This window comes from Herpailurus yagouaroundi, unplaced genomic scaffold (genome assembly GCF_014898765.1).
Source record: "Herpailurus yagouaroundi ecotype Mexico unplaced genomic scaffold, PumYag 100, whole genome shotgun sequence".
NCBI classification, from domain to species: domain Eukaryota; kingdom Metazoa; phylum Chordata; class Mammalia; order Carnivora; family Felidae; genus Herpailurus; species Herpailurus yagouaroundi.
The window spans coordinates 83,934,496-83,949,726 of NW_024412391.1; the positions used below are offsets into that span (position 1 = coordinate 83,934,496).

The 15,231-nt window shown below is 39.5% G+C and overlaps 1 protein-coding gene across 2 annotated transcripts in view; it reads left to right on the forward strand.

The window, feature by feature from the left end:
- Window positions 1-1,124: 1,124 nt before the first annotated feature.
- LOC121028884 (B-cell receptor-associated protein 29) overlaps window positions 1,125-15,231 on the forward strand; it is a 57,625-nt gene continuing 43,518 nt past the window's right edge. The window contains exons 1-5 of one of the 2 annotated variants that reach the window (XM_040472934.1): window positions 1,125-1,532; window positions 2,260-2,368; window positions 5,945-6,045; window positions 10,719-10,869; window positions 12,505-12,640. In XM_040472934.1, the coding sequence (XP_040328868.1) occupies window positions 2,277-2,368; window positions 5,945-6,045; window positions 10,719-10,869; window positions 12,505-12,640 (480 nt within the window). In that variant the 5' untranslated portion in view covers window positions 1,125-1,532; window positions 2,260-2,276. Of the gene's footprint in view, window positions 1,533-1,706; window positions 1,814-2,259; window positions 2,369-5,944; window positions 6,046-10,718; window positions 10,870-12,504; window positions 12,641-15,231 lie in introns of those variants that run through there. The other variant, XM_040472933.1, reaches the window with a different exon arrangement.

Here is a 15,231-nt window from a genome sequence, read left to right on the forward strand (position 1 = left end):
ATTGGTGAATGTGCTACTGTAAGAATTAAGTATCTCAGGTTAAAATAAAATAGTTCCATAATTCAGATATTGGTCTATACAAAAACATGAAAATTTGGTAACTGTGTCTATCTAAGACTGCTTAGTTCAAGACTTTGAGAATATTAAATGAATCCATTTTAAAATAAGCACTGTGTTGCCATATTTTGGGGGGCACATTCTATGCTTTCCTTTTTTCAGTTAACATCTTTTTTTTTTTTAATTTTTTTTTAACGTTTATTTATTTTTTTGGGACAGAGAGAGACAGAGCATGAACGAGGGAGGGGCAGAGAGAGAGGGAGACACAGAATCAGAAACAGGCTCCAGGCTCTGAGCCATCAGCCCAGAGCCCGACGCGGGCCTCGAACTCACTGACCGCGAGATCGTGACCTGGCTGAAGTCGGACGCTTAACCGACTGCGCCACCCAGGCACCCCAGTTAACATCTTTTTTAAGATAATTGGCTTTTTTATTTGATGTAAGTAGTATATAAGGAAATAGGGAGCTATAGTCTAAGTAATTTTTATGTTTACAAATTAAAGTTAGTTATACTAGTGGTGTGAGCACAGGAGCATAGAATAAGGTGCACAGGCTTTCAAAGGAACCAGTGTGGAAGAGCATCGAGTTCTAAACACGATTGATGTAAAACAAAACAAAACCCTTCCCTATAGTTAATTTACTGTTCAGTCTTTTTCTTTTCCGTGTGATCAGGTATATTTGTGATAAGAAAAAGCACCCACTTAAATGTATTTTTAGGGGCGCCTGGGTGGCCCAGTCGTTGGCTTCCAAGGACTCTCAACTCTCCTCCCCTCCCCACCAAGGTGTGGGCAGTGTGGAGCCTGCTTGGGATTCTCTCTTTGCCCCTCCTCCACTAGTGTGTGCAGCCCTCCCTCAAAATAAATAAACATTTAAAATTTTTAAAAAGTGTATTTTTATATTCTGTAATTATCTATTTACATCATTTAATAGTCCCAAAATAATTCTGTCCGGAAGGATAATACTGTCAATTCCTGATGTCAATAATGAAAACGGTTAATAATTGTTATTCACGGAATTTGGAAACCTGGAAAATAGTAACTGAAGGAATGCACCCACACACTGTTTTCTATTCCTATCAGTCCCAAATATCTCCCTAGAGTCTCTTCCCAGCCTATGGACAAGAGCAGGAAAATATGTTTCGAAGCTGCATTTTCTTCCACGTTCTCAGAAAAAAATACTGCACAACCACCCAATCCTGGCCCTCCCATTTAACTAGAGCTTAATTCCGGACAATAAAACTGTTTCTACCCCAAAAGAGACAGAACAGGAAAGGAATGCCTTTCAAACACGTTCACTGAATTGCATCACTCCATCAAACCCTGCCGCCCCGGAGCCATTCCTTCGTGGACCCCACGAAGCCCTTTCAGAAAACGTCGATTAACCGCAACCCCTCCCAACCAAACCACACTTTATTAGAAATTTAAGGTCGGCTCTCAAGAAGTTGACTCGGGAACCCCAAGCATGCGCCCGAAAAGTGTGAGTCACCCTCCAACTCCACCATCAATTACAAAACAATTATTGCTAATCGTCGTCCTCGCGCCGCCGGCGACGCCGGGGGGGTGCGGGCCCCCAGGTTCGGGGCTGGGGGGCTGGGCTCCGGAGCCGGCCGAGCGGGGGCGGGGGCAGACGAGGAGGGGGTGGGGCGCTCTCCCCGGCCCCGCTCCCCTCCCCCCCAACCTCCGCCCCGCCGCGGCGTCTGACGTCCCGCGCGTCGGTGGCGCGGAGCAGCGCGGGGAGCCAGGCGGGCCGCAGGCGGGGTAAGGCCGGACGGGCTCCCGGGGGGCCGCGGTCCCCGCGGCGGGGAGGAGCGCCAGGCCGCGCGGGGTCGCGCAGCTCCCTCCGCGGTTGGACCACGGGAGCAGGCCGTGACCGCGGCGCGTTCGCGGAGAAGGAGGGCGCCTAGGCGCGGGCGTTAGTGGAGGGTGGCGTTAGGCTTCTGTCGCTGCGAGGGTGGCGGGCCAGCACGTCCTCTGTGCCGTGCAGGCCGGTTCCGCACAGCTCTCAGAGGAAGTGGAGACACGGACCTCTGGGCCCACCCTTGACCCCTGCCCTGCCCCTCCCACTGGGGGTTAAGGCCAGGTGCCACGGGTTAGAGGAGGGACCGGCCCCGTCTGACCCCCTGGACGAAAACATTACGTCCCAGGGCTTTAATCAAGTTTTTCTCTAAAAGGCAGTAAAGTAAAATAAGTGTTTCTCTATTTAGGTGTGAAGAGGAAAAAAATGACACTCCAGTGGGTGGCAGTTGCAACCTTTCTTTATGCTGAAATAGGACTTATTTTAATCTTCTGTCTTCCTTTTATTCCTCCTCAGAGGTAGGAAACCTGCAAATTGTTGCGATAAGTTACAATAAGTACAATAAGCATATGATTAGCTACTTTAGACTGTTACGAGTGATATGAGAAAAGTTTCCTAAGGATTAAAAAGTTTTGAACGCTGATTATATTCAAGGTGCTCTTTAAACTCACAAATTTTAGGTAATATCTAATGATGTTAAAATATCACGTTATATAAATATTACTATGTGTACAAACGAATTAACTTTGTCTCCCCTTGCTTCTAAAAGGAAAAGGGCCCAGTCCTCTTGACTCTCTCGGTTACAGATATAATATAGCAGTGGTTGTGCTTTTAATACCTGTCATCAGACTTAACCTTTTTTATTGCCCGGACTTGGAACAGTGAACTCAAAAAAGGGAAATGGATAAATGTTTACAGCACCAAATGGGTGCAGAAATGTTTCATTTGGGCAGTGGAACGAACAACAATGTAGAGACTTATGCCAGTAAATGATTCTTCGTTTTGGCCTTATGCAACCCAAAAATAGTTTCATTAATGTTTTACTGCTTTTTTCCGTACACGGAATTAATATATATTTAAAGTATTGAATATGGAACGTACCATAACCATACATACATTAGCCTTAATTCGTTAGTAAGGAACTTTGAAAGATCTGTAAAAGTATTTCAATTGAAGCATTGGCTGACTTTTCCCCTGCAATCATCCTCCTATTTATTTGGGGGTGGGGGGGGCAAGGTTGGAAAGTTGACACACAATGTTACATTAGTTTCAGGTGTACAGAGTAGTGATTTGACTTCTCTATGACTATGCTGTGCTCACCACAAGTGTAGCTACCATATGAGTTCAGTTTTAGATCCAGAAAGTTGATTAGTATGGATGGTGAAATACACTTGTAATAAAAATGTTGCAACACCTTTGTTCATGCTCCTGGCATAAAAGAAAACCTTTCATAAATGAGATCCTAGAGAGAAGTTTAGTGAGAACCCATGACTGGAAGAGACTTACGTAAGTTTTTACTTTGGCTCAGGGTCCAGGTGGTCTTTACAACTCTTAACTTGCTTCTTACCTACCTAGATTTCCACTCCTGTTCTTGCCTATGAGCTATGCCATCACTTTTTTCTTCCTTACTAAAGAAAAAAATTGAATCACACTGTAGGAAGGAGCATTAGAGATCATTTTATCCAACCCAAATATTCCTATATAGGGAAAGTAGTCTAAGGTCATCTAGCTGATCTGTGGCTGACTCTAGACAAGAATCTGGCTTTCAGCCTAGTGCTTGTTCTACTCTACTGCTTATCCTGTTGGTTTGAAATCTCTATAACACCCTGTTAGCTTTTTGGTGGTAGGTCCAACAAGAGAGTCTTGTATTCAAAAGAAAGAAAGGTGTTATTTATAAATAAGGCTTAAGCATTTCCAAAAATATGTATTTTTTTTTTGTCCATTAATGTTTTTTTCCATGAAAATGATCCATAGTGGGGCGCCTGGGTGGCTCAGTCAGTTAAGAGTCCGACTTCAGTTCAGGTCATGATCTCAGGGTTTGTGAGTTCCAGCCGCGAGTCGGGCTGTGTGCTGACAGCTCAGAGCCTGAAGCCTGCTTTGGATTCTGTGTCTCATTCTCTCTCTGCACCCTCCCCCCCCCCCACTTGTGCTCTGTCTCTCAAAAATAAATAAATGTAAAAAAAATCCATAGAATATGGATATTTTTCTTCCTGCCAAATTTAATTTTTTCCTGTCTTTTTCAAGTAGCTCTTGGATAGATGTGTATGTAAGTACACAGATTATATACTCATGTACAGATATACATAAGAAAATATATGTGTACACAACTCATTTACAATATACACACAGTCCTTACTGTGTGTATCCACATCTTTTATGCATGTATCACCATAGTTGTCAAAGAGAAGGATTCAATTTTATTTAATTTAGGCTATCATTTTCTCACTGAACCCACTGGTTAAAGACACATGCTTAGAAGTCAGACTGCCTGAGTGTATATTTCAGCTCTGCATGTTACTGTATGACCCTATGCAAATTATTTACCATCTCTGGCCAGTTTCTCCATCTGTCAAATAGAGGTAATACTGGTATCCACCTCATATAGTGGTTGTGGTGATAAAATGAGCTAAAATACATACAAGTGCTTAGAACCATAGTATAGTAAGGACTCAAAATATAATAGCTATTATCAGTTTTCCTTGAAGTGAGTCTCAGTAGAAACTGCTAGTTGCTCCCTGTAGGAGTTCTCTTTTGTGTTCCTTTTATACTGGCCCCTAAAATGTGAATTTACAGTGGGTCTTAGATGAAGGTATTGCCACTTATGTTCTTTTTCTAAAAATATAAAATTTTTTGTAATGAAAAATTTGAATAGCGTCTCTGGCACTGGAAGCATAGAGACAGAAGGACCTCCTTCACCTATGTCAGTCTCCCTCTCCTTGCAACTCCGAGTTACTACTTAGGGTTGTTCTCGAAAGTTATTAGCCAATAATTTGTCATAATCTTGAAGTAAAACTTTTTTTTAGGTTGTTAGTGTTTGAACCTTATTTAGGTGCTTATTACTTTCATATGTCTCCTTTGGACTTCGTTCATCTGTTATTCATTTAAAATACCCTTGTACAGGGACACCTGGGGGGCTCAGTCAGCTAAGCATCTGACTCTTGGTTTCGGGAGTTCGAGCCCCACGTCAGGCTCTGTGCTGACAGTATGGAATCTGTTAGGGATTCTCTCTCTCTTTCCCTCTCTTTCTCTGCCCCTCCCCTGCTCAAGCTCCCTCCCTGCCTCTCAAAATGAATAAACTTTAAAAAATAAAATAAATAAAATAAAATGCCCTGTACAAAGTTTGTTACCTTCCTAATTGTGTGGTGGATTGGTTTCATCTTTGTCATTTATAATCCATATTTTCTTACCTCTGTGTCTTTGTGCCATTCAGTCCATCTAGACTTTTTTCCCACCATTTTGTTTCCCGTGTTCACATCTTGATCTGAGTGGTAATCATGAGTATATACATATGTAAAACTTCATTAATCTATTAATCTATTTCAACTTCTTTGCACTTTATGTATGTAACATCTCAATGACATTTTTAATTCCTTTGTAAAAATAGAGAATTCTTTTACTTGGAGTAGATGTTAAAGTATATTATGTAAAAATAAATAATGCAGAGTTGGACCCCTTCCTCCTGAAATTCTGCTGATTATTAGACCAATAGGCCTTTGTTATTTCTGAGTTATTATCCTGATTAGCGAAAAGATACAAAGTGATAACTTCTATCAGCAATATAGCATATTACTATAAGAATTCCTTTTTAAGGTTTTGATCATGTATCTTTACTTTAAAAGCTAGCTACTTTCGCTTCAGAAGATTTAAGCCACCAGACAGAAGATAATGTCAGATTATCATTAAACTTGAGTTGTTTCACGAGACACTTATGTCATATGAGAGAATTGGTAAATCTCTGATATGACATGAAAAATTAAATTTCTGTAATTCTTTTCACTCACTATACAGTTACCAAAATGTTAATTGAATATTTGTAAAACATTTCAGAATCTTTTGATTTTTTTTATACCTAATGTAATTGTATTACTTTACAGATGGCAGAAAATTTTTTCATTTAATGTCTGGGGTAAAATTGCAACTTTCTGGAACAAGGCTTTCCTTACTATTATAGTCCTATTGATTGTTCTATTTCTAGGTAAGTATTGAATTCCTCTTTTGACTAAGCTTAACTCTAAGGGTTTTTTTAGTTAATGAATTCACTGGGTTTTTAATTAACTAAGTTAATGTTGCTATTGATACATAGTGGGTTGTACAGGGGTCATCCTGGGTTAACTGCCATATATGTCACTGTTTTAAATTTTTTTTTCCAACGTTTTTATTTATTTTTGGGACAGAGAGAGACAGAGCATGAACGGGGGAGGGGCAGAGAGAGAGGGAGACACAGAATCGGAAACAGGCTCCAGGCTCTGAGCCATCAGCCCAGAGCCTGACGCGGGGCTCGAACTCCCGGACCGTGAGATTGTGACCTGGCTGAAGTCGGACGCTTAACCGACTGCACCACCCAGGCACCCCTATGTCACTGTTTTATGAAGAAATGTTTCCCATGTCCCATACCACCAACCTCTGAAATGAATTCCTTCTTATAAAATGAGGAACAGCTGGTGTGCGAAGGTATGAGTAGATGACTGTATCAGGATGTGAATGGGTTCATGCGTTATTTCAAAATGTCAGTATTTGTTCCATGGTATGCTATTGTTATCAAGAAAATCTCCAGTCAGGGGCGCCTGGGTGGCTCAGTTGGTTGAGCGTCCAACTTCAGCTCAGGTCATGATCTCATAGTCTGTGAGTTCAAACCCTGCGTCGGGCTCTGTGCTGACAGCTTGGAGCCTGGAGCCTGCTTCGGATTCTTTGTCTCTCTCTCTCTGCCCCTTCCCCACTCGTGCTCTGTCTCTGTCTCTCAAATATAAATAAACGTTAAAAAAAAAAAGAAAATCTCCAGCCACGTAAGAAGTAACATTAAACAAGTAAAGGACAGGGCCGCGTGGGTGGCTCAGTCGGCTTAGTGTCTGATTTCAGCTCAGGTCATGATCTCACAGTTCCTGAGTTCAAGCCCTGCATCAACCTCTCGGCTCTCAGCACAGAGCCTGCTTCAGATCCTCTGTCTCCCTCTCTCTGCCTCTCTATTTCTCAAAAATAAACATTAAAAAAATTAATAAAAAAAAAAAAAAAAAACAAGCAAAGTAAGGAAAACAGGTCCCAACTCTGCCACCAGCTAACTGTTTGCCTTTTGGCACATCATCTCTCTGAGTCTTGTTTATCCATTTGTAGAACAGAGAGAGAAAAGGCAACTATTTCTGCAGCTCCTACTGGCTCTGGTATCGTGATCTTTTAACTGTAAAGTTATCACAAGAATTTCTACTAAAAGCTGCCACATATCCATATAAGGAAGGAGAATGGTACTCTAAGGTTCTTTTGGTTACATATATCAGAAATGAACAGACCTCACTTGAGCAAGAAACGGGAACTTAGAATAAAATGCAGGGTTGTTTTAGAGCAGCTCAGGGAAGGAAGGAAGCCAAATTCCAGGGAGGGATTAGACCTAGGAACTCAAGTGTCTCTTTCGTGCCTGCATTATTCTGTGGGTCTACTTCATTCTTCCTTATCTCCATGGACTCTGATGCTCTATTCCCAAGGCAGAAAGTGGGCACCACATAGCTGCCAAATGTCATCACTCCAGCCATATGCAAGGATTAATTAGCTACTTCTGAGTCTGAATTTCAGTTATAAGGAATAAGGGTAGGAGTCACAAAGCACAGAACCATGACCACTGACTAGACCCTACATGCATGGGTAGGATGGGTAATTAATTCTCAGAGAATAGGGACATCAAGGATGGTCAATGCAGGAGCTTTGACCATAGATGGTAAAGGCAGGTAGATCAGGACTTACCCTTTAAACCTCAGTGTTTCCATCTCAGAATAGGGTAATCACACCTGCTTCACTGAGGTGTTTAAAGGTTTAAATGTATTAGCGTATGTTAAGTACATAGTCCAGTGTTCTTAGCCACTAGAATGACAAAAGTATAATGCAAAACCAGTAGATTGCTCAAGTATAATTTATTACTTTACTTTCAATTTTATCTCACTTTTCCTGTTGGTTGTTTCTCTAATAAGGTAATCATTACCAGGTTTCATGTTCCTAGAGCCTGTATTAACTGAATGTGTTTATGTGTGTTTTAAGGTGGGAATAGGCAGAAAGGAAGCAGGAAACCCTGGAATATGTTTAGTGTCAGCAGAAATGCATCCCAGGTTTTGAAAGTTTCCACAAGTGATCCAAACAAGGCTATCTCCACGTGGTTTATAGAAAATTGACTACGTATTACACCCTGCCCCTATCGTTGCCCTTACTTCATTTTTCACACACAGTCTCCTTTTCTACAGGTGATTTTATTCTACAGGTGGGTTTGTAGGACCATTTGTATTTATAAACTTCTTTGATATTATTGATTAATGTTCAGCATTTCTGTATAATAGATCCAGAAATATTATTTTCATTTAAAAGCCGAAGAAGCTTTGAGGCGCCTGGGTGGCTCAATCGGTTGAGCGTCTGATTCTTGATTTCAGCTCAGGTCATGACCTCATGGTTTGTGGGTTTAAGACCCACGTTGGGCTCCACACTGGCAGGGCAGAGCCTGCTTAGGATTCTCCCTATCTCGCTCATTCTCTTCCCCTCTGCTGCTTGCTCTTTCTTTTTCAAAATAAATAAATAAACTTAAAAAAAAGCCAAAGGGGGTGCCTGGGTGGCTCAGTCGGTTAAGCGTCCGACTTACGCTCAGGTCATGATCTCACAGTTCATGAGTTCGAGCCCCACATCTGGCTCTGTGCTGACAGCTCAAAGCCTGGAGCCTGCTTCAGAGACTGTATCTCCCTCTCTCTCTGCCCCTCCCCTGCTCACACTCTGTCTCTCTCGCTTTCACTTACAAAAATGAATAAACATTAAAAAAATGTTTTTTAATAAAAAAAACTATTTTTTATTTAATAAAATACTATTTGTTTGGCGGGTTTTTTAGTTACTTTGTAGTGGTTGTTGGTATGCTCTTTGTATATTATTGCAACAGTCTGAGGAATGAAAAGGGGAAATAGCCATTAAGACCAAGAAAAAAATTGTTTTAAGTTTATTTATTTTGAGAGAGAGAACACACATGGGGAAGGAGCAAAGAGAGAGGGAGAGAGAGAATCCCAAACAGGTTCCATGCCCAGCACAGAACCTGACATAGGGCTCAGTCTCACAAACCATGAGATCATGATCTGAGCCAAAATCAAGAGTCAGATGCTTAACTGACCAAGCCACCCAGGCACCCTGTCTAAGAAAATTTCTTAAGGATAATTTAAGAGACTATTTTGTACACCTCTATGCAAATAAATCTGATAGCCTATACGAAGTGGGTAATTTTGTAGAGAAATATAACTTGTCAGATGAATGCTAGGAGATACAGAAAATTTAAGCAGACCAATTTTGCATAGAAGAATTATAGAAAGTTATAAAAAAGCTACCTCCTTCAGAGAAGAATAAAACCAGATAATTTTGTAAGAAATTCTACCACTTTCAAAAAGCAGATGTTATTAATGCTGCTTAAACTGTTCCAGAATTTGAAGGAAAAAACTTTAAATTTTATGAAGCTAGAGAAAAGCAAACTCTATAATTGAAAATAAACTAAAACAAAAGTATATATACGGGTATATATATGTATATATGGGTATATGTATGTGTGTATATATATATATATATATATATATGGGTATATATACGTAATTGAATATACGTATATATATATGTATATATACCCATATATATAATGTCAGTGTAGCCAAATATTTCTAAAATCTCAGTGAAGTCATATTAATATTACTAGTATTAACAAGTTATATTTTTTTTAAGTTTATCTGAGAGAGAGAGTGCAGGGGAGGGGCAGAGAAAGAGGGAGACAGAGGATCCCAAGTGGGCTCCATGCTGACAGCGGAGATCCTGATGCAGGGCTCGAACTCTCAACCTGTGAGATCATGACCTGAGCCAAAGTCAGACACTTAACCGCCTGAGACACCCAGGTACCTTGATGAGTAATAATAATAATATCAATGTTACTTTAATAATATTAATTTAAGTGACTTAATATTACTTTAATAATTACCATAATGATTTGATGATATTAAAGAAATAATAGATATAATAAAATGCTAATACAGAATGGAAAATAGGATAGTCTCTTGCCATTGATTGCAATGGAAGATGACCTATATACTATCGTCAACAGGTTGAATTTTATTCAGCCTATTAGGGATAGAAAGAGTGAAGGGTAACAGTTTGCAGTGTAGCTGGAGATGAGAGACAGTACAATGATAATAAGTCCTAGATGAATAGTAAAAACAAAAACAAAAAAAAACCTGTTACAAAGTTTGCCACTAGCATCCATTTACAGAACATCTCTTTTGAGCATGTGTCCTCCCAGGTGTTGTAGAGGAAAAGACAAAAAGAGAACCTGTCCAAAAAGTCCATTATTTAAAAGTTCAGTTATTTTCAAACTTGTTTCCTTCTTTTTTTTTTTTTTAATTTTATTTTAGAAAGAGAGAGAAGGGAGCACAGGCAGAGAGAGAGGGAGAGATAGAATCTTAAGCAGACTCCATGCTCAGCTTGGAGCCCAGCATGGGGCTAGACCATATAGTCCTGTGATCATGACCTGAGCCGAAATCATGGGTCAAATGCTTAACCAAATGAGCCACCCAGGCACCCCAAAACTGCTTTCCGTTTTAATAACAATTTTATATTATTAAAAACTAAAAGTAATGTTTTTTTTTTCTTTTTCTCTAATAGATGCTGTGAGAGAAGTAAGGAAATACTCCTCTATACCTGCCATTGAAAAAGGCTTAAGCAGTAAACCTGGTGCCTATGAACATGCACAAATGAAACTTTTTAGGTCTCAAAGGAATCTTTACATTTCTGGATTTTCATTATTTTTCTGGCTGTAAGTTTTTAAGCACAATTTTAGAACATGATTTATGTTTCTCTAACTCATTTTTCCTACTCACAGATCTTTTTTTTCTACACTGTTTAGTATACTGACATCTCCATAAAAGAAAGCCAATGATATACCCAAATAACCAATAGCCATTATGACTTGTAGGCTAGATGGGTGCAGAAGGCCCTTCATGATCTGGCCCCTTGTCTCATACTGTTCTCTGACATTTACATCACTTCCACCCACACTGCCCTTCACTGTTCTTTCATTCATTCTTGCAACAAATATTTATTGAGTACCTAACTTCTTCCTGCTTCAAGGTCTTCACACCTGCTTTTCCTTCTCCCAGAACTCCCTGCTCTTCCCTGGCTAATTTCTATTCATCCTTCAGCCCCTTTCACAGAGAAGCTGTTTGTGTGACCATCATTGCCCCCAAAGCAGATAGTTTCTGCTGTGTGCTCTTTTGAGTATCATTCATGTTTGCAATTAAATACCATTGTAACTCTTGCCTCACCAACTAGAACCCAAACTCCTTGAAAGACTTTGTCTCATTTGCTGCTATGTCCCCAGTGCATAGCATAGTGTTTAACACTTAGCAGTTCCTAATACCTACTAGCAAAGGAAATACCTGTTGAATGAATATTTGAAGATATTAATTTCTAACAATGGAAGTTACCCATAAACAAATGTGAATGACCAGTTTTCAGGCTTGGCCAACCTCACACAATGCTCTTTAAATAGCAGATTTTGAGGTGGTAGGGGAAAAAAAGAACCAAAAGAGCAAAAACGACTTCACTTACTGACCTGCCACACTATCTAAAATTCTGTTTCGGGACTTACTGACCTGCCACACTGTCTAAAATTCTGTTTCAGGACGTCTGGGTGGCTCAGTCAGTTAAGTGTCCGACTTTGGCTCAGGCCATGATCTCAAAGTTTGTGAGTTCGAGCCCCACATCAGGCTCTGTGCTAACAGCTTGGAGCCTGGAGCCTGCTTCAGATTCTGTGTCTCATTCTCTCTCTGCCCCTCCCCCACTTGTGCTCTGTCTCTCTAAAATAAATAAAAATGTAAAATAAATTCTGTTTCTACTCCTCATGACCTCTAAAAAGAGGATAATGAGGGGCGCCTGGGTGGCGCAGTCGGTTAAGCATCCGACTTCAGCCAGGTCACGATCTCGCAGTCCGTGAGTTCGAGCCCCGCGTCGGGCTCTGGGCTGGTGGCTCGGAGCCTGGAGCCTGTTTCCGATTCTGTGTCTCCCTCTCTCTCTGCCCCTCCCCCGTTCATGCTCTGTCTCTCTCTGTCCCAAAAATAAATAAAAACGTTGAAAAAAATTAAAAAAAAAAAAAAGAGGATAATGAGCAAGTACTGCTGAACTGATCTTCCAAGTGCTAGTCTTGTAACAGACTACAAAGGAATGAGACACAGCCTTGTTCTGACAGAAAGACTTGGATTTACAGAGAGAGAAAGGAAAGAAGGAAGGAAGGAAGGAAAAGAAAGAAACATGTCCTCCTTAAACATCTCCCTCCACCATATCCATACCTAAAGGAGAATCATTTGACAATGACTTTTTATCTTAAATCACAATTCCTAATGACTAGTCTAGTTATACATTAATCTGATTTTTTTGGTTTTGTTTTGTTTAGTGTGTTGAGACGTCTGGTTACCCTTATTACTCAGCTGGCTATAGAACTGTCAAACAAAGGAGTACTTAAAACTCAAGCAGAAAATACTAATGAGGCTGCCAAAAAATTCATGGAAGAGAATGAAAGACTAAAACAGGTATTTATTTAAGTTTGCTTTTTTAAAACATGTGTAAACGGGGACACCTGGGTGGCTCAGTCAGTTGAGCATCCGACTTTGGACGTAATGATCTCACGTTATGTGAGCTTGAGCCCCGCGTCAGGCTCTGTGCTGACAGCTCAGAGCTTGGGGCCTGCTTTGGATTCTGTGTCTCCCCCTCTCTCTGCCCCTCCCTTGCTCACACTCTGTCTCTGTCACTCTTAAAAATAAATAAACATAAAAAAAAATTTTAATATGTGTAAATGTTGTTGGTTTTCCCAAGGTATATTATTTTTCAGTATCAAAAGGAGCATTTTTAAAATTGGTAAGCAAAAATGACCATAAATAGCAATACTGTTCTATAAAATGATTGTTTCAAAAGTGTCTTATTGTCCTTTAGATTTGTTTGTTCTCAGTTTCCCTCTATAGTAGATTAACACCCTTGAACCTGTTTCCTATAATCGAAAAAAAAATATTCTGGGAATATGGTTTTTAATTCCTTTATTACCATTAATTTTAGTTTATAACCTAAAGCAAATCTTTATAAGTCTCTATGTTGCCATTTCCTTTTCAGTTAAATTATTTTTTAAGTCATTTTTAAAATTTGTTTTTGGGGCGCCTGGGTGGCGCAGTCGGTTAAGCGTCCGACTTCAGCCAGGTCACGATCTCGCGGTCCGTGAGTTCGAGCCCCGCGTCAGGCTCTGGGCGGATGGCTCAGAGCCTGGAGCCTGTTTCCGATTCTGTGTCTCCCTCTCTCTCTGCCCCTCCCCCGTTCGTGCTCTGTCTCTCTCTGTCCCAAAAATAAATAAACGTTGAAAAAAAAATTTTTTTTAAAAATAAATAAATAAAATTTGTTTTCTTTTAAATGTTCATTACATAGGAAGCAAAGGAAAGAAGTTTATGCTAAGATTGATAACTGCATATAGTATTTTTTTTTTAATGTTTACTTATTTTTTGAGAGACAGAGACAGAGCATGAGCTGGGGAGGGGACAGAGAGAGGGAGTCACAGATTCCGAAACGGGTCCAGGCTCCGAGCTGTCAGCATAGAGCCTGATGTGGGGCTCAAATTCATGAACCACAAGATCATGACCTGAGCTGAAGTCAGACACCTAACCGACTGAGCCACCTGCCCCTGCATATAGTATTTAAAATCTTTAATTTGGCCATGCTGCTGATGCTACTACTTTGAGAACCCTATGCTGTAATTGCCCTGCCATTCAGGGAGAGTGTATATTAGGTACTAATATTTTCACTATTAAATAAAATAAATGAATAAATAAATGATAGCTACAAAATTATTTGAGGTATTTTTTTTTCTTAAGTGTAAAATTTAGGAGTCAGATCTCATAGCTTGAATGTTTGTAGTTCATCTTAAGCTCTGTAAGTTTTGTTAATTGTATTTCTTAGGAAAAAGTGCCAATGGAACCATTCAGAAGTGAAACAAATTTTCTTGAAAAAAAAAAGCATTCCTAAAATAATCCAACAAGATGATTTTCCTATTGTAAATTAATGAAATGCAAATAGTCAATTATGTATTATACCAAGTTATATTTATGTAAAAAGTGTTGATTTAACAGTAGAGAATTAAAATACTTAATCTTAAAGCCTAGCCTCCTATAGAAAGAACTATAAGAACCACCTTGTATCTATTCTAAACGAACAAGCCAATACATAATATGACACAAGGCTTTCCAGAACCTATTAGGTAAGGCAGAACTCACTGCAAAAAAAACTGTGTTTGATGCTACAGTATAATGATCACCTATTTAGAACCCATGTTTTATTTCTAGTGATGTCTGCCTTATTTTCCACTACAAACAAAAGGTAAAGAAAGACCTTTTTTCATATAAAACAGCACTGAAGGAGGTTTCTTTGGGGCAGGGGGTTGAAACCAGAATCTTTTAAGGTAACTTTTAGAGAATGAGCACCAGTTTTTTTTTACTTTGTTTTATTCTGTTTTGAAAAGGCATTGGTCCATAGATGTCTTGTAAATTTCCCTTTGTAGTAAATATAGTTCTGGGAAATCAAGCTCTTGGTATTTCTGTATTCAAAACCAAATAATAAGTCATTTTTGCTTTTTTAGAATGTTTCAGTAGCAAAATCAGCCTCATTTTGTATCTCAATATTACTTGCTTCATTTTCCATCCTTTGATCTCACTTCACAGTGGCAAAAATAAAAACAAAACCCTCAAAGCTTTGATTAATACATGATGGCTAAACTCAAAAGCACACAGCCTTGTATTTGTAAACTTACTGTGTACCTATCTTGATTTAAAATTGTGCCTATCATGTTAGAGTTATGAGTTCTAACTACCAACAGAACACTGCCTTTTTCCTCTCACTCTTTAGTTGTTTTCCTTTTACTCTTCAGCTCTAAGAAAATGGAAAGCGTTTTTGTGTAGTTTGGGTTCTAGTATGTTGAAATACACCATAATTAACATCCTTAAAGTAGTCTTGTCCTTCAAAAAAAAGTAACCTTTCTCAAACCATTTTTGGAACTCTTGTTTTGGAATTGTTTTCACAATGAGTTACCTTTGCAAGGAAATTTACTTAATGACTACAGATTCTTTGATTCTCCCACAATTTCTCC